Raw genomic sequence first — 18,773 nt, 5'->3', positions numbered from 1 at the left:
GGCTATGTCTATTTTTATTTTCTCCCTCATTTCATGGCACTGGTTTGCTCACATGCTTGTTGATCACTCCCTGCTGGGAGGGTGCTACTGAGGGGATGCTGGTTAGCATGAAGAGCCATAGAAGGCAAAAAAATGACTAAGCAACTTTTAGGATCAGCATTCTATGAAGAACTTGAAATTGATAGTGAGAAGTACATGTAAATTATTGGCTTCATTCCTAATGCTGAAAGAAATTAGGGATGTCTTTATTTAAACTAAAAACTTTATGGCTTTCAGAAAAAATATTTTTCTGTAGACTCCCACGTCTGATCCTTAAACCAATTATATGATTTTTGTAAAAGATTCCCGTGGTGCTGCTTGGCAAGTAAAGATACCAAACCGAGAAATTTGAGGCATGTAGGTTTTTTGATATATGTTGAGATGAAAAATGTTAAACCAGTTAAGACATAGGCAAAGAATGGCTAAGTGAAATTACACTTATGAGTCACACAAATTCACAGTGGCTTAGTTTCCTCACCTACAAAGTGATGGAAAATAACACTCATTCCCCTTATCTTGCTGACTTGCTCAGGTAGGTGAAATAGTTATAAAATAATGTATACACTATAATAACTACTATTAAAATTCTTCATTTGAAAGCATTATTTAAAAAAATACAAATACTGTTAATGGGAAAAACTGCATAATTTGGGGATAATTCAATTACCTTTAGAATTTCAAACATCCATCTCCTTTTCAAAATTGTAAATGTTACATGAAATTTGTTTTCATGGGTCTCAGAAAAAATGACTCATGCAAATTTCAGCATATGCTTCTTTGCAATATAGTCAGGAAGCAGATAGGAACATATTTATTACACAAAATACTCAGAGGAAGTACCAGAATAGAAATAATCTGTACTCTGAGGTTTACACTGACTCTTGAGTTTGGGGTTCATCACCTTTATCTGGTTCTTATTTCTTCTGGTGCTTTATGGCTAGAAAACCATTCTAATCATGATCTCACAGTAGAGATAGCTCAATTCGTGTGTAGCATTATGGAACATCTTTCTTACAATATATATTAAAGTTTAATACATAAGAGGGATATGATATGACAGTTGCTTAAAGGAACTTATTTCAGGACATCCTTAGTGCTCAGTTGCAGTCAAATTTTGAAAAATTTCCCCAGGTGCTGAATTCCCTTCCTCTCATCCCAGATGAACAGTGATGTGGCTCCAGAATGATAAAAATAAATCGAAAAGGATCTTCAACTATGGTCTAAACTAGAAATCAGAACCAAAGAGCTTATACATCCCTGACCCTGACCCCAGAGCTGTGTTGATGCTCCATAGAGAGAGGATCTATGCGAAAGGAAAAACTAATTAGCAGAACAGAAACTGCAAATTCTAGGTCAGAATAAGCATAGAGGAGCTCAGCTGGTTGTTGCTTCCTGTTCTTTGCTCTTTCCAAGGAGTGAAAACAGGAAGACCTTGGGGACCACATTTCTACTCCAACAGAATGTGAGATTTAAACAGAGAGAGAGAGAGAGAGAGAGAGAGAGAGAGAGAGAGAGAGAGAGAGAGAGAGGATTACGAAAGGAAATGAAAACATCGGGGAAATGGAAGAACATGACTTAGTCAAATAGGAAAAAAAAAAAGAAAAAGAAAAGAAAGGAGAGAGAGCGAGCGCAAACCGAGTTAGATAACTCACTTGGCATTCCCTGCCCCTGGCTTCTTTCTTCGGAAAATGTTGAGGAAAGTGTTGGAGCGGCAGGGCAGCTTGCCGTCGCCCACGTGCATGCGGACTACGTCGGAGGTGGTGAAGGCACTGCGGACGTTCCTCTCAGGCTTGGCAATAATGATGTACATCTTGGGAGTGAACATGCACCCCAGGGCCACCGTCACACTGAGGCTCACTGCAAAGCAGGTAGTGATGATCTTGTAGTTGCTCCCAAAGTAAATGGGCACAAAAGCCAGCCAGATGATGCACGTGGTGTACATGGTGAAGGCGATGTACTTGGCCTCATTGAAGTTGGCGGGCACGTTGCGGGTCTTGAAGGCATAGTAGGTACAGCTCATGATGAGGAGTCCATTGTAGCCCACAGGGGCCACCACCCCCAGGTTGCTGGTATTGCAGATCAGGTAGACTTCCTTGATACTGGGGTAGGACAGGATGGGCATGGGGGGCTCCATGATGATCAGGGTTACCACCAGAGTCAGCTGCACACTAATGAGAATGGAGGCAATGATCACCTGCGCCCAGGCGCTCATGAACCTGGGCTTCCTGGTGCAGATCTTCTTCTTGCTGCCAGCGAGGATGCGTGCAATGCGGTTGGTTTTGGTCACTAGAGCAGAGTAGCACATGGCCGAGGAGAGACCAACCAGAAGGCGCTGGAGGTAGCAGGACGTGGTGGTAGGTTTGGCAATGAGAGTGAAAGGGCACACGTAACCAAGGAAGATGCCAGCGAGGATGATGTAGCAGAGCTCCCGACTGGAGGATTTGACCACTGGTGTGTCCCGGTACAGCACAAAGATGAGAGTGACAAACAAGGTAACAAGAATGCCCAAGCAGGAGAAGGCAATGGCTATGATGGATTCGATATTGCTCCACTCAAGATAGCGGACAGGAATGGGTTCACAGCCTGTGAGGAGAAAAACAGTTTTTAAGTGAATCCAAGATTGCTACTGATCAATAACAACAGTGCTTTCTTGTTACCGGAGGCACAGCTGTATTCACATCTTTCATGCTTTATGTTGTCTTAATGCTTCCAAAAAAATGCCTCACTGTTCCACAAATAAAAATGCACCATTGTTTTCTTTGGACAATCACATTCCCAACCTAATCTCATCACAACCCTAATGGGATATTCTCCAGCCTGTGATCTTTTCTTCCAGCACCAGCCTCATAAATGGATCCCACTTTGTGGAACTTGGTTGTGCATCTTTGGAAACAGAAAGAAAAAGAAGGAAGCTAAACTATGTTTCCAGTGAAGGTTAAATGGTGAACAATGTAACAGATGAGTTAGTAAGAAATAAACTAATAAAATTTTATTTTTATGTAGCTATTGTCTAGAGGCAAGTCTAGTATAGACAAATGTTTTTTTGTTTGTTTGTTTGTTTGTTTTGGGGGTGGCAGTTAGCAGAGTGTTTTACACATAAATTTCATTTGAATTATTTAGAAGAGTCCATCATCCCCTATTTAAGTCTCATCCCTTTCGTTATATATGATCTGTCTGTGGCATCTGAGCGCCTCTGAGTTATCAGATTCTAATAAACATACCAAGGAAGAATGAAACCTTCCCTTACGCATCTCTTGAGAAAAGAGACAGAGCTGTGTTCCTAAATGCCTGGCTCGTCTTTTCCCTTGAGATGGAGAATAAAGTCTGTTTTGTATTTCACACACAGAGAAAAATGTCTCAGGTTCTGGAAAGGACTCCTTCACAAAATTTTGTGTTTGGTTTATGCCATTGTTTCCCAAGTTGAGAATAAAAATATTTCCATAAATTTAGGAAAAGACTCATTGTTCTGTAGTCATGGCAACAGGCGCACCACCAGAACCTATTTTAAACCTGTTCAGACAATCAACAATAGCACCTTTTGGGTGAACATGTTTTTGCATATCAACCAATCAGTGTCAGTACTTGCTTCTGATAATCACCCAATCAGGAACAGAGTTACATTTAATAAATGAGTGCCAACTACTCACAAGCACAAACTAATCATAGTGGCTTTTCTTTCTCGTGTGTCAGGGGTTTGTCTATGTCAAAGTCTCAACCTCTTTCTGGAAGAACTGCTTCCAGAAATTCTAATTCTAAATCTTCTCATTTCCTTGATAAAGTTTAGAAAGATGACAGATAGATAGATAGACAGATAGATAGATATTTAGAACAATGACCATTATGAAGAACTTTTGATATGACACATAATCAATAAATTAAAATATTTAAGAGGAGTTATAGACAAACTAGGGGATAACATACCAAATAGTCACTATTCAGCTCCCTAATTGGCATACTGAGATTGCTAAATAAAATTCAAATTCCAATGTAGTTTCTGTAAAAGCCTTGATAACTTTTTGAAAATTACTATCTTTGCATTTCTCTTTTTCTGTGTAACTTTACCTGATTTTTTTTTTTAAAATGAGCTATTCTGTTCTCAGAGTTTTCATTAGAAAAGAAGACCACATTTTAAATTTGTAGAACACAAGTCAGATCTATGGAAGTTGAATTAAAACCTTGAGCCAAATTAAGAACTATAATTAATGGTTTTCCTAAACTTCAGCGATTCAGGCAAAATATTTTCTGCAGAATTCAGGATTGTGATTAGATACTTATTGTTCCTCACCACAGATATGTACCAATTAATTCAATTAATTGTTAGCCTTATGGAAGAAAATGTTTCAAAGTAGCAGATTAGAAAAGATTTAAATAACCCAGTGGTATAAAATTAAAATAAAAATAAAAATAGGAAATGCATTACATAAGGCCACTTTAGAGGCTTTTCTTTTAATAAAGATTCAAAATTATAAACTAAATAGAGATGAAAGACTTTAGGAAACCTTCAGATAATTCTGGGGTAGGTACAATAGGTGATATAAGAAGGACTATATCCTCTCTTTCTATAAATGTGCTCAACCCTGAATTACAGGAATCAAACCAGGAAAAGAAATGTTAAAATATAAAATTGCTAGCTCAGAAAATATCTTATATGTGACGAGACATTTAGATAGACTTAAAAAGTAAATAAACTGGGAATTAATATAACCATTGCTAATTGAGGTAGAAGCTTCTAAGATGGTCCCCAATGACCCCACCTCCTCATATTCATGTCCTTGTGTAATCCTTTCCCCCTGAGTAAGAGCAAGGCCTATGACTTATTTATTTTATATAGACTATAGCAAAATTGACGGGGTATCACCCCCATTATTAGGTTACACAGATAATGATTTTCATTTTGGTGGCAGATTCTCTTGCTGGTTCTGATGAAGCAACCTGCCATGTTGCAAGGAACCGAAAGAAGTTTCCATCCAATAACCAGCAAAAACTTGAAGCCCTCAGTCTAACAATCTTTGAGGATTACATCTTCCCAATAACCACATAAGTGAGTTTGGAAGTGTACCCTTCCACAGTCAAGCCTTTAGTTTAGACTCCATCCCTAGTTGACACCTTGATTTCAGGCTTGTGAAAGATCATGAAGCAGAGGACCTAGCTAAACTATGCCAATATTCCTGACCCACAGAGATGGTGAAATAATAAATGTGTGTTGTTGTAAGCTAAGTTTTGCAGTACTTTGTTACACAGTAATATTAATAGAAAACCAATTCACATATTAAAGCCAACCTCTTAATTCAATAGCCAAAGCCTAGCATCCTTGCCTAAGGACAATTGCAGACATAAACTAAATTAGTCAAAATATCTTTAGGTTTTGTGCAAGGTCTTTAAGTCTAATGTTACCATATGTAATAAATCCCTATTATTAACAAAAAATTATTAGCAAAAAATTATTAACAAAAAATACAGCAGCTCTACAAATCTTAATTAATAAAAGAGAATCTCAGTATTGTGTTTATGTCACTCAAGAAGTGCCCCTACCAGAATAGAATTTTGAACAATCGTGTACTAAATGTTAGGTCAATATTGTTTTAGTGTGGTTTTTATACTAAAAATGAAAGGGAAACTGCTAGGTTTAATATATGGTAAGTAGTCTAGTAAGTATTACAAAATGCAATACTTTACCACAATCTAAATTTTTCTAATACCCGAATTGTTGCCTTCTCTGTGGCATATTAAATTGTTAAAAGAAACTAACAGATATATAAACTAATAGCTGGTATGCTTGCAGAATAATTCACTTATTTAACTTAATATAGAAATAATTTTTTTTAAGTCTTCAGGTACTTTATGAAAATAAAAAAAATGATGTTAGTTTTTTGATATATTGATGTTGGGTAAAATAATTGTTACCATAATGGTTGAGATCTGCAGTAGAAAAGGTAATATAAAATCTATAGATACTATAAAAGCACCTTAAAATATAATAGAAATATTGATGATCAGGCGAGACAGATGGCCCTGACTAGAAGTCCTCATATAAGGGGCTTATATGAAACAACAATAAGTAATTTATAAATAATAACAAATCAGAGAAGTTTAAGCATTCAATTATAGATACACAAAATCTGGCCAGAAAAGAAATTCCTAAAAGAAATGCTAGAATGATTGCATTGTAAAATCTACAAAGACGATGTCTGACAAAACTAGAGTGGCTATCTGGTAATACTGGATAAAATATCCACTAGACCCTGGATAAAATCCTGACAGAAAAATGAAATAACTCATTCCATTATGGACAAACTGGCCACAAAATTTAAAAACTAATGGAAAAATATTTCCAGGATAGCAGATGTGGCCAGTTCATGCGTCATTTGTAAATAAATAAATCTGAAAAAATTGTAAAGGTGGAGCATTGACTGGTACAATTGCAAAAGTAACTCTAAATGGATCATATACAGTTATATCCTTTCATGGTTTATGAATATGTACTAGTTTAAATACTGTGTTTATTTTCTGGCTGGATTGAAACATTCGCCTGTTGAAAAGCCATAATACTTACAATGGCTAAAACATAATTAGATTTTGTGGTCTTAGCTAGCACATTTCAATTTACCAATCTAATGTTATGGGAACATTTTTATTGGAATGTCTGTTCATGAATGTAAATTATTCAAGGCTATCTTCATTCCCAACTCTCTGGACAAATGAAAAGGAACCTTAATATCACTGAAGGTTAAACCCCTTAGTGATTTGACACTGACTTTCTGCTGACACCCTCCAGAAACTGAAGGTCATGGAAGCTGAGTGTTAACTCAAGAACCTCAGAGCAAGTTAGTAACTACACAATGGTTTTCTGCACTAGGTCATCTTAAGAAGATTCGTGTGTATCTTACTCTTCTGTACTCTTGTTTATTCACACTTTTCTTCCTCACTCATTTGAAGCTGCACAAATCTGAGTTTGTCTTTAATGTTCTCCTTACCAGCTATAACTACTTGCATCAGCCTAGGTTTTATAAAGACAATCAAGACTCTGACTCAATATTCAGTGATATCCAGCTATTGTTAGTTATGTTACACTAACTTTTCCAATAGTGATATTTTTTAATGTACAAAGATTTCACGAGCTCAGGTATTTGACAGGATACAGAAGACTCATAGAACATATTTGTGTAATGTTTTTATTTAAAGGCAAAAGGCATAGTACAGTAAGAGAAAGACAATGAAAGTAAGCACCAAGGGACCAAGAGATATCCAGGTGCGAGCTCTCTAGAATCCTTATTCCCACAGGGCATACTTCATCTGTGAATTGTGCTACCAAAATCTGCACATTGAACATTGGCTTTAAGACAGCTCAAGGCAGAAGTTCCTAGTGAAGTATTTTTATGACAGTCAAGTCGTATAGCTAAGTCAACCTGTCTAAATAAATACGCCAGGTGAAATCCATCAGTAGACATACTGGCTTTGGCTGTCACTGGTGGGATTTATGCATATTATAATCCCCGGCCCCTTAAGGTAACCAAAAATCAAAGACAGATACTCAGACACCTCCATAAATAATCATAGAGTCACCCAAGTCCAGCTGTAAATTAAACTTATCCTAAAACAGTGTATCAGACACAAAGAAAAACATCGTATATGCTAGAAGGGGATAAAAGTATTCTCATGTTGTAAGAGTAGCAGTTTGTCACAACACTCAGAAACAATATACCTACAATTCCACTATGATTGCTTTCTCTTGTGCACATCTAGATTCTTTTCCCCGATGTGGAAATCAGACTTTCCAATGCCAATCCAGGACCACCCAAAATACCACCCCATGGGGTTGGAACTGAACATTTACATTTTGAATAAGCTTCTTAAAAGCATTTCTTCTTTTTGTCTTCTTCTCCTCCACTTCTTCCTCTCTCTCTCTCTCTCTCTCTCTCTCCCCTTCTCTCTTTCTCTCCCCCTCTCTCTCCTAATTGTTTTTAGACATCCTACAGTTAAGACACACTAGCTTAAATATCTTAAGGGAATTAGCTATAATATCCATATTGTCCATATATGTATTGTAATGTATACTATAATGTACTTGTTCTGTTTTGAGGTTTAAAGAGAAGAGTTGTCCAACCCCAGGTGTACCTGGGTATCCCAAGGAGTGGAGTTTACCTTCACATATGATGAAGAGTGTCCCAGGCCTACCTGACCCCTAGCATCCAAAAGGAAAAGAAACTATGGGAGTTGTGCGTACTATACCTAAAGCCCAGAGAACTAAAGAACCTAACAGTGTGCATAGTCAGCGTTCTCCCAGAGAATCCAGAGCCATCACACAAGTCAGTTTCCTTCCAGCAGTTTACAACTTACTGAGCCAAATCTAAGAGAAGTGGTAATAACTGATCTGAGGACCAGGGATTATTCCTAATTTTTGAACCAAATGCTGGTTCACCTGTAAGATCCAAATGCATTGGAGGAAGCTACAATTTAATATTGGACTTCTTTCCAATTAGGTAAAGACAAATTTAACATGAATCAAGAAATAAAGGCCACCATTTTCTACCCAAAGTGTCTTGGGCATTTACTAACATTTACAATAATACTTCAGGATTACATAAGGGCTTCATCAAAATGCTTTCTTTAATGTTATAACATTAATATGAATTACCTACAAGGTGAAATTCTACTTGTCATTCAATATTCAACTCAAATGTCCCTTCCTCGGCAGAGGATTTTCTCTTCCCTGGGAAATATAATTGCTTTTTTTCCTTTGTGTTCACATGACACTGTGCACACATTCTTATTGTAGGACTTAGATCATAATTGACTATTTAAATGTCTAGTTCCGTATGAAGCTCACCCCCCAGGATATAAACCTTGCTCCCTTCACCTACATGTCCCCAGTTTCTCAAAACAACAACAAAAAATGCCTGCACAAAGCAGATGGTAGTGTATAATATAAAATTAAATAAATGAGGAGATAGTATAAGAGGTCACAGCAACTGTTCGATGAGAAAAAATAGCTAAAATTACTTAATTTCTATAACTTAGTATTTTCTATTTTTTAAATAACACTTAGTGTAGTCTGGCCTTCTGAGGAATCCTCTTATACTATTTGACTATTTTTAAAAAATAAGTAGCATTGGATTACATATAATTGGCCTATGAATTGTTAAACTCCTGTCTGGTTTATTTCATGGCAGAAGTGATCCCTGCTTATGTATCATCAGAAATAAAGTGTGAAATTTAAATGCTGAATTAAAATGTGCATTTTCCCAAGAAGAAAATATGAGAAACTTATTAATAGCTTCAGAAATCACTTCTTCTAAGAAATATACCAATTTTTCTTCCTAGCTGAAAATAACATATGCTAATAAAAATAAAAACTCACTTATAAACATGTTTTCAATATTCATTAATATTAGTCTTTGGAGCATATATGGAAATTAGCTATCTCATACAATTATTTTAAACATTTTAACAAATTCTACCTTCAGGAAAAAAAACCAAAAAACACCATCTCCCAAAGAACAAATTCTCATTTTAAATAAACTCAGGGGAGAAAAAAAAATCCATCTATAAAAATAAAATACTTAAAGGCAATGCATTTACTCTGAGTATTTCTACTGATTTTTGGTATTCTCTGCCTGTGGGTTTTCTTTTGTAACAACTACTGCTACCATGGCAACAACCCACAACACATTGCCATGCATGGCACCCTTGCTCTGAGCCTGACGTGGCACCGAGGAAATGGCAAAGAAATCTTATTTTCCATTCCCGCCTAAGACTGAAAGGGATGCAGAAGCAATAGCTGTCATTAACGCTAAGCATGCATTAGTATGAAAGATGTGTATTTTGAAAGATCCTAAACATAAGATTTGCAAAATAATCTGGATGTATGACCTAAAAGTAGCCACTCAGCTGTTATTAGATAAAGGCAATCTGGCTGGTGCTTCAACCTATTTGAATGCTGAAGTGACTTTTACCCATATGATGGACGATAGTAGATTAAATTCTTTAGAAGGATTACTGCATGAATATTCATCTACATCATAGTCAAGGAGGATCTTTTTATACGTTATTAAGTCAGAGAACCCTGATCAATGGTGCTGATCTTTGGTAGTGGGTAGGCAATAGACCCACAATGGAAAATCTCTAGGGAATAAAATATGTCTTTGAGTTCCATTATTAGACCATATTAGATCTTTTAAAAAGTTTTTTTTTGTATTTTAATATTTTATAATAGGATAGACGTTCTCTTTCCTGTATGAGATAAGCCCCTATTAAAATGAAATTGGAGTAGTAGGAAAAGTTTGGGGAAGCCCCAAAAAATGTAGACAAGAGAAAAACTGTTATACCTCAAAGCTAAGACTTCTGACTTCTAAGGACAACTGGAGAGAGGGGCTGCTTTTTCTTCTAGGAAGAGCCTAGGAGCCTCCTAGAGAGGAGCCTCTTCCTAGTCAGCAGCGGTGTCAGTCAGATAGCGGGGAGGACTGACTACCAAGTCAACCCAGTTCTCAAGCACAACGGAGATCTAAGGCGGCTTCTTATGCAAGAGAAAAGGGCCCAGCAGGAAGCACACACTATGAAGGCAGATAAAGATGCGAAGAGAGACAGAATGCGAAGAGAGGAGAGGAAGGGGTGTGTCCAAAATAGGTTGGAAAAGCTTTTCCAAGCACCAATGTGATAAGTGGCATAGTGAGAAAGCATTAGATCAAAGGACAAAAAGCCCTGGATGATCATAATGGATTCTCTATTAACCAACTGCATTGCCATAGATGAACTTGTGTGAATCCCATCTTCTTTCTAATTCTCTCAGGAAAGCAAACATTTATTCGGGAGCTATTATGTTCAAGATAGCAGGCTATGAGCTAGGGAGTAACATTTCTCGGAAGGATGGGACAGGAACTAAGTGCCTCAGAACCACTGAATGAGAATCTCTGCAGGCGAGTAACTCCTAGGTAATTTTTAGGCACATTAAATTTGAAAAGCAGTGTTCAGCTAGAGAATAAAAAGATGAGTGAGATACAGTTTGTATCATCAAAAATATTCTTTAAAAATATTCTTTTCTTTAAAAAGTCTTTTGTGCTAGGTGATTTTTAAAAGCTAGCCGGCACTCATTTTAGTTTAATTTGTTTTTCCTAACAGGATTTTATAAGGTATTCTCAATAAGTATCATTTTAATTATGTGACCTGGTTCTACTAACCCAGCCATTTTTGATGCGTTTTGATGATCAGGAATAACACCCTCTCTAATGGTTTTCAACAACCCCCAGGGACACATTGGATCAGGAGTCAGTGAACTGGGGTCTGCTTCTAACTGGTTGCATGACCTTGGACATACAAGTACACCTCCCTAGGCCTCAGCTTCCTGTTTCTCAAACACGAGATTAGATTGCTCACATGACAAACTTCCCATGGCTCTACTACTCTTAAAATTTGGGGAAAGCATTTGTGAAACACCTGTCCTGTGTGAGCTCATACCAGCGGCTATGGAAAACAAAATTCACGTATCTGGACATTACTCTTAGGAAACAAACTGATATAACCCATGCATATGAGTCCCATTAATTTTACCAGTAAATCGTCTCTTGCATTCATTTATTCCTCTCCATTCCCGCTGCAGATGCCCTAGTCCACACCCTTTGGAATGACTCACTTGGACGAATGCAAGAGCTTCCTAACTTCTCTCCACGTTCAGGCTAGTAGTGTCACTACCCTCCTCCCTACATTTACTATCTCAGAAAGATGCCACGGGGGCATCTTTCTGAGACACAGATATCATGATGTTATTCACCACTGTAAATCTTCCAGTGGTTTTCCAATGCTTAAAGCCAAGGTCAAAACACTTAGGGAAAGGCCATGCAGGGGCTCTTTCCCATCCCTATCAGGGTGCTCATCCAGTCTCATGTCTGAGCACTTCTCACTGAGCCCGTCTGTCTCCCAACTAACCCTCTATCCTTGTTGCATAGTTTTTCCCAAATTTATTATATGCTCTCACATTTCCCATGTTCTATTTTCTGTCTGGAATTCCTTTCATCTCCTGTCTACCTAATAAACTTTACAACACTATTATATTAAAGCTATTTTATATGTTTTACATGTTTTCTTTCCTAATAGATTTTAAGCAAAATAAAATTTGGACTGTTGTTTTAGTTACCTTTGTACCTTTAGAGCCTGTAATAGTGTCTCACAATAGATATTCAAGAAATATGTGCAAATATAAGTTCTGGTGACGAGAAGTATCTTCAAGTAAAATTAGAAAACAAAAACAGAAAACAGAAAACAACTCGTATATTAGAACACCCTTTTAATACACTTTTACTTAGATTTAAATGAACTTTCCTTTCACTACAGACGATGGAAAAATTTTAAGAGGTTTGTGTGTCCTCTTTGACACGAGCACTAGAAAGTGCACACTGCAAATGAACACTGAAAAAGACATCGTTTAACATCTTAAACAATGGGCACATTGGAAAGGCCACTAGTCAGGGACAAGGTTGACGAGTGCAGGAGTACTTACCTGTGAGATCTGCATTCGGCCACCACCCCAAGTCACAAGCTTTGCAGGTGAACTCATCTTGCATGTATTCGTTCTCTTTACAGGCAGTGCAAATCCAGCAGCAGCTCACCTCTCCCTTCCGTATAACCTGTAACATAGAGATATTTCATATGCTTTAAAGATGGTTTCTCCTGGAAGTCTTCTATTTCAGATGTGGATTTGCTTTCATACTATGATAAAAAACAAATAACTTTTCCAAAAAAATCCTATATGCCGAAGAACCTCAGTACATGGATTGAAATTATCTGATTATCTTAGAGTTCAGATGTGAGTTTCAATTCATTCTGTGCTGGATTTTGAGGCTTTTCAATAATAATTTCTTTGATAAAGAGAATTGACTATATTATCTTTTGCAGAGTTAAAAGTGGAACAGTTGAATTTCATCCTTATTTATAGAGATGTTGTCAGAAAAACATATACACATTTTAAGAAATGAAAAAACTATGTTAAAATTATGCTGATGTAACCACTTTGAGCACCTCTTTTAATTGAAGAAGTCAAACATGACTTGTATTCATCTTTTGTTATCAGTATTTATTGAGTATTACAATTTTAATACAGTTTTTGCCTTTCTTAAAATGTGTCTACTTTTTTGGCACCCTCTATATTAATATCTATTAATTATTTTTAGAAAAGTAAAAATACATTTTTATTCTCTGAAAAAACAACTAATGTTTACGCACCAATGTTTCTATGTAATAAAACCTTATTTATTCAATAAAACTGAGGAATTATGGATTTTTTGTTATAATTATGAAAGTCTGACAAACTTTGTATACATAAAAACAGAATGATGGCTAAGAAAGTATAACCCTATTATTGGCCTTATCCCTTACTCTAGTGAATTGAAAAGATCACATAAATTGTTGGAAGAAAAATTACTAGTCGAAAATTACTAAAGAACTGCTTATCTCAACAGTTTAAACTTTGTCCCATTTTCAGTTTGTTTGGTAAGCACTTTTTCACTTACATAACACAAAAATAAACATCAAAACACACTACATTTAAAGTGACTTTCTTGTAAACAGCACATAATTAGATCTTGCTTTTCATCTCCTGGCTGACAATTTCTGCCTTCTATTGATGTGTTTAGTACATTTACATTTATTATAATCATTGGTGTGGTTGGATATGAGTCAATCATGTCTTTTCTCCTGTCTCATCGGTTCTTTGTTTCCTTTTCCTCTTATTCTGCCTTCTTTGGGACTGAAAATGTTTTCAGCATTTTTAGCATTTTATTCCTAATATTGGCATACTTCCTAAACGTCTTTGTTGTTTTCATGGTTGTTGTAGGCATGACAATATGCACCATTCACTCATCACAGTCTACCTTCAAATTGTATTATACAACTTCATGTAAAATGTAGACTCCTACAGCAATATTCTTCCATTATCCCCTCCCATCCTTTGGGTTGTTGCTTTAGTACATTTTATTTACACATGTTTTATAAAACCCCCTGCACACAATAATTATTTTCACTTTAAACAATCATCTTTGAAATACATTTTTGAAATTAGAACATTATTATAGTTTATATTTATCCACAAACTTATAATTTCTGGAGCTTTTAATTCCCTTGTATAGAACCAGATTTCTATGTGGTATAACTTCCTTTACACTGAGAAACATTCTTTAACATCTATTGTAGTGCTGATCAGAGAATTATAGTTTCCTTCAGCTTTTATTTGTTTGAAAAGTTTTTATTTTGACTTAATATTTGAAAAAAATAGTTTCTCTTGGTAGGAAAGTTTAAGTTGACAGTTTATTTTTCATTCTTTCTGTACTTTATGCTAGTCCATTGTCCTTGGGAATAGAATTTTAGGTTAAAAGTTGGGTTTTTTTGGTTTTGTTTCTTTCTTTTTCTTTTTTTTTTTTTCTCAATATCAGCACTTTAAAGATGTCATTCCTTTCTCGCCTTACATATGGTTCCTGATGAGAAGTCCGCTGTAACTCTCATTTTGTTTCTCTGCATGAGAGAAACAAAAGAACTTTTTACTCTGGCTGATATTAAGATTTTTCTTTTTATCACTGGCTTTTAGTAATTTAATTATATCTTCTTTGTGTTCAACTTCCTTGAGATTTGTTGAGCTTCATGGATTTGAGTTTACATTTTAACTGTATTTAAATATTTTTCAAGTCGTTATTTCTTAAAAAAATTTTTCTGGCCTGTCTCTCTCCTGTCCTTTTGGGTCTCCAATTGTACTGATAATGAGCCTCTTGAGTGTACTCTACAAGCCCCTGAGAGTCTGTTAATTTCTTTCACTTTGTTTTCCCTCTCTGTGCTTCATTTGGCTATTTTCTATTGCTGTGTTTTAAAATTCAATGATCTTTACTTCTGTAATGTCTAATATCTGTTAATGCCATTCATTGAAACATTATTTCTTATACATTTCAGTTTTCATTGTATAAGTTCCATTTTGTAATTATTTATGTATCCATTTGTCTTCTCATGATATTCATGTTTTCTTTTAAATCCTTTAGTATGTACTTATAGTTGGCATTTTAATATCCTTGACTGCTAATTCCATCTTCAATGTAATTTCAGAGACTGTGTTTCTATTGCTTGATTTTCCTTCTGGTGACGTGTCACCTTTTCTCACTTTGTCATGTCTAAAAATGATCAGATGCTGGACATCGTTTACATAAGGTGTAGAGTGCTGGAGGTTTTTTCTTGAAGACTTATTGGCTTTTGTTCTGGCAGGCAGCTCAGTTACTTGTGGCTCAGTTTGTCTTTTGTTTTTAATCTCTTAGTGCAATCTAGAATAGTCTTTACTTTAGGAATAGATTAACCTCATTATTAAGGTGTGACCTCTCTGAGGTCTCTACTTAATTTCTTGTTCATTCTACAAGATATCTGCACTCCGGCTTGAAGAAACTGGGACAATTCCTGGCTCTACATGAGCTCTAGGAATCCAGTTCTCCAGTACTTGTTCTTTATTTGGACTCTTCAAGCCTATTGAAGTGCAGATTGGTATTCATAAAAAAACAAAAACAAACAAACAAAAAAACACACAAAAAAAAAAACCTCAAGGGAACTGGCATGTTAACTTCTGGGACTTTTTTTCTGCCTAGATCCTTCCTCTCCCTTACTTGGCCCTACACATTCCAGCTGCCTTAGCCTTTCTAAACCCTGATTTCTGTCTTCTTAAATTAGCAAGATGGCCAAGCCCTTTTTGTGTTCTCTCTCACTGAACAACAGCCAGGAAATGGCCTTCAGGCAGAAAGCCTGAGTGATTTTAGGGTTCACCTTGTTTGTTTCCCTCCACTTTCCTGGAAGCAAGGTTATGTGTTGTTTTCCAATATCTGAACACAATTATTTCAGATATGGTGTCAAGTTTTCTAGTTGTTCACAGCAGAAGACAAAGTCTGAACTCAGTTACTCTGTACTCTAGAAGCAGAAGTCTCTGCCTAACACATTAAACATCAAATGTTCTCATATGCAAAGTCAAAATTTAGACTGTAAACATTGATATTAAAATCAAATCTTACAAACTCTAGCCTTTGTGGAAATAAAATTATCTTTACTCAGATCAGGTTGAAATTTGTACCACTATTTTAGAATTACATAAAACAATGTCAAATGACAATATACTTTCAGAAAATGTAAAATGTTTTCTTTTTCTTTTGTCACTTTCAAATAACTTTAGAAAGTAGAATCAAATTAAGTCTTTTTGAAAAGAAATCATAGCTACACTCAAAATAACTATGGGAAATTTACATTCCATATGATAAATTTTTCTAAGTGATATGAGAAAAATTATATAAATGAATACCACTTTCTTAATTAGTATAAGGAATACAGTAAGAGGCATCACATAACACTGTGTGTCTCTTCAATCAGTTTTATCTTTTTCTCTCACTATAAAATTAATACTACTGATTAGAAAAATTCAAAAGATGATAATGCTGAACAAATTTATTTATGCAGGATGATAGATAAAGGTAGATCCTGTGAGTAACTGGCACATGGAAAGTATTTAAAAGTAGGTTTTGCATCATTGCATACGTGAGTGAACAAGTGATTAGTTTATACCTTTCCTAAATAATGAAACATTGAACGGCTTAAGTGGAGGTATTTTTCATTACTCCTTTACTCAGCTACCAAGTATGTGTACCTTTACCATACAGTGTCTATAATATGGAATTTGTCTTTTCTATCTCTCAGCCACCCTCTAGACTGAGATCTTATGACTTTACACCAGAATTCTAGTCCCTGTCTCCTAATTATATAACAGGTGCTAAATTTCTTTACACTCTAGAGTGACATGCACACAATTCCCAAGATCATTTGAAGGGCCTGTGGGCTCCTCAAGAGAAGGGACCAGGCCATTCTTTCATTGTTTTCAGATCATAGTCATCAAGGTACAGAAATGTGCTAAGAACACACCATAGGCAGCCAAGGAATGAGTGTTGAATTGAATCTTTTTCCAAAAAGTTATTAGGCCACTTAAGGAATTTTAGTGCCTCCCAATTCCAATACTTTTGAAATATAAGCTCTTTGGTCATGCGTTCACTTAGTCGCCAGTCCTTGTTTCTGCACCTCACTTTGTCTGTTATTAATTTCTTACAAAAGTCTGACAAATAAGGAAGAATATCCTCTGTACCAGCAGTCCCTATGTATGTCCTCATAACTCTGTTCTTTTTCAAATTTGCTTTCGAGGAAGGTTTCAAGGAGAGTAGATATATTATCAAATTTGTTTTTCATCTGACTTGCTTTTTATAAGGCTTGTTCTGGCTGCTGTGTGAAGAATATACGTTAAGAAAGGCAAGAGAGGTAAAGAGAGAAAAGAGAGTGAGTGAGTGAGTGAGTGAGTGAGTGAGTGAGTGAGTGAATCCCTGGCTTTCACATAGAACCATATAGAAAACAAATAAGTATATTTCAGTAAAAGAATGAGTATTCCCTTCCATTTCAAATGTCACTTTTCTCTCATCAGTTCATGTGTGTCACTGCTTTCAAGAGCAGTAACAAGATCATAAGCTCCAGCCAGTATTTCTGGAGCAGTAAACCCTTCGAAACACTGCATTACTTGGAATTCTCTAATAATTAAAATACAGTTGGTATTTTATTACTTATTAAAATTTGATTTTTTCCTCTATTTCCTATCTATATGTTAGATATGTTTCATTTAGATACAGTTTTTTAAAAAAATTCTTAAGTTATTGTGTCTAATTTATGTTCCAATCACCCCAATATCATGAATAGTTTTATATTACAGGTCTTTATATCAGTCATACTGTCATTTCTTTTGTGTGTAGTATATACTCAATAACTGAAAAGTCTTTTTTTATTTGTTACTTTTGTGAGAGTAGAATGGCCCAGAGCCATACGAAGTTTTGATATTTCACTGAAAGTGTCCTTGAAGGACGAAGGCCTGCTAAGGTGCAGGATCTGTTGATTCTTTGTACGTCCTGTGCTATAGTGCTATGTTTACTGTCAGTGAGATTAGGTGACCTGCTGATACACACAATGCTATGATTCAATTACATATACACTGTAGGCGTCTTAAAGTATTTATGCCATAGGAAATCAAGTGTTCAATTTATGACTAAGTTTCTAAAGTAATTTATAAGGGGTTTTTTAAATCAAGGCTTTATTTACAAAAAGAATGAAAGAAAACAGCATCAAGAAAATATAAAAGGAAAAGTAACTAAGAATCAAAGGAAGCAGGAACATTTTTCTTCTGAAGGGAAATTCCTGAAAACTTAAACGAAATAAAGAAATTGGGTCTCCCCTCATTAGGACTGTAGGAGAATCAGCTACAAGAGAGAGGAGCTTGCTCTGCGTTCCTGAGGCCCCACAACACGCTGTGTGAGAGCTTGGGCTCTAATTGCTGCTGTGCTTTTCTCCAGCTATACTATGAGTTCCTTAGAAGAAGAGACCATGTTTAAGTTTCTTTGCATTCACAGTGCTAGCATAGTTCTTGGTGTGTATTAATTACTCAATAATGTATATGAATAAAAAGAGAAATAATATAAAATATGACATAAATAGAAGAAATGGGAATGAAGACTGTGAAGGGAATGAAAAAAAGAGGAAATTGAAGAGAGCCTTGCAAGAACTAAATAAAAATATCAATTTATGGAAACCCCTTCATTGTAATTGATTATAGAGAAAATGTAATAAAAATAGTATAGGACCACAAAATGATTACAAGAGTGGACATATATTGCACCAGCTATGTGCCAGGCATTCTGTATAGAATG

At 35.7% G+C, this 18,773-nt stretch overlaps 1 protein-coding gene across 6 annotated transcripts in view; it reads right to left on the bottom strand.

The window, feature by feature from the left end:
* GRM1 (glutamate metabotropic receptor 1) overlaps positions 1-18,773 on the bottom strand; it is a 334,828-nt gene that overhangs the window by 35,649 nt on the left and 280,406 nt on the right. For all 6 annotated transcript variants that reach the window (XM_019744494.2, XM_019744493.2, XM_019744495.2 and 3 more), the window contains exons 7-8: positions 12,530-12,656; positions 1,692-2,622 (exon numbers count right to left, since the gene is read on the bottom strand). In XM_019744494.2, the coding sequence (XP_019600053.2) occupies positions 1,692-2,622; positions 12,530-12,656 (1,058 nt within the window). The remainder of the gene's footprint in view (positions 1-1,691; positions 2,623-12,529; positions 12,657-18,773) is intronic.

The sequence above is a fragment of the Rhinolophus sinicus genome, linkage group LG05 (assembly GCF_036562045.2).
Source record: "Rhinolophus sinicus isolate RSC01 linkage group LG05, ASM3656204v1, whole genome shotgun sequence".
Taxonomy (NCBI): Eukaryota; Metazoa; Chordata; class Mammalia; order Chiroptera; family Rhinolophidae; genus Rhinolophus; species Rhinolophus sinicus.
Note: the sequence above shows the minus strand (reverse complement) of the source record. Positions and strands in the feature narration are given on the sequence as shown.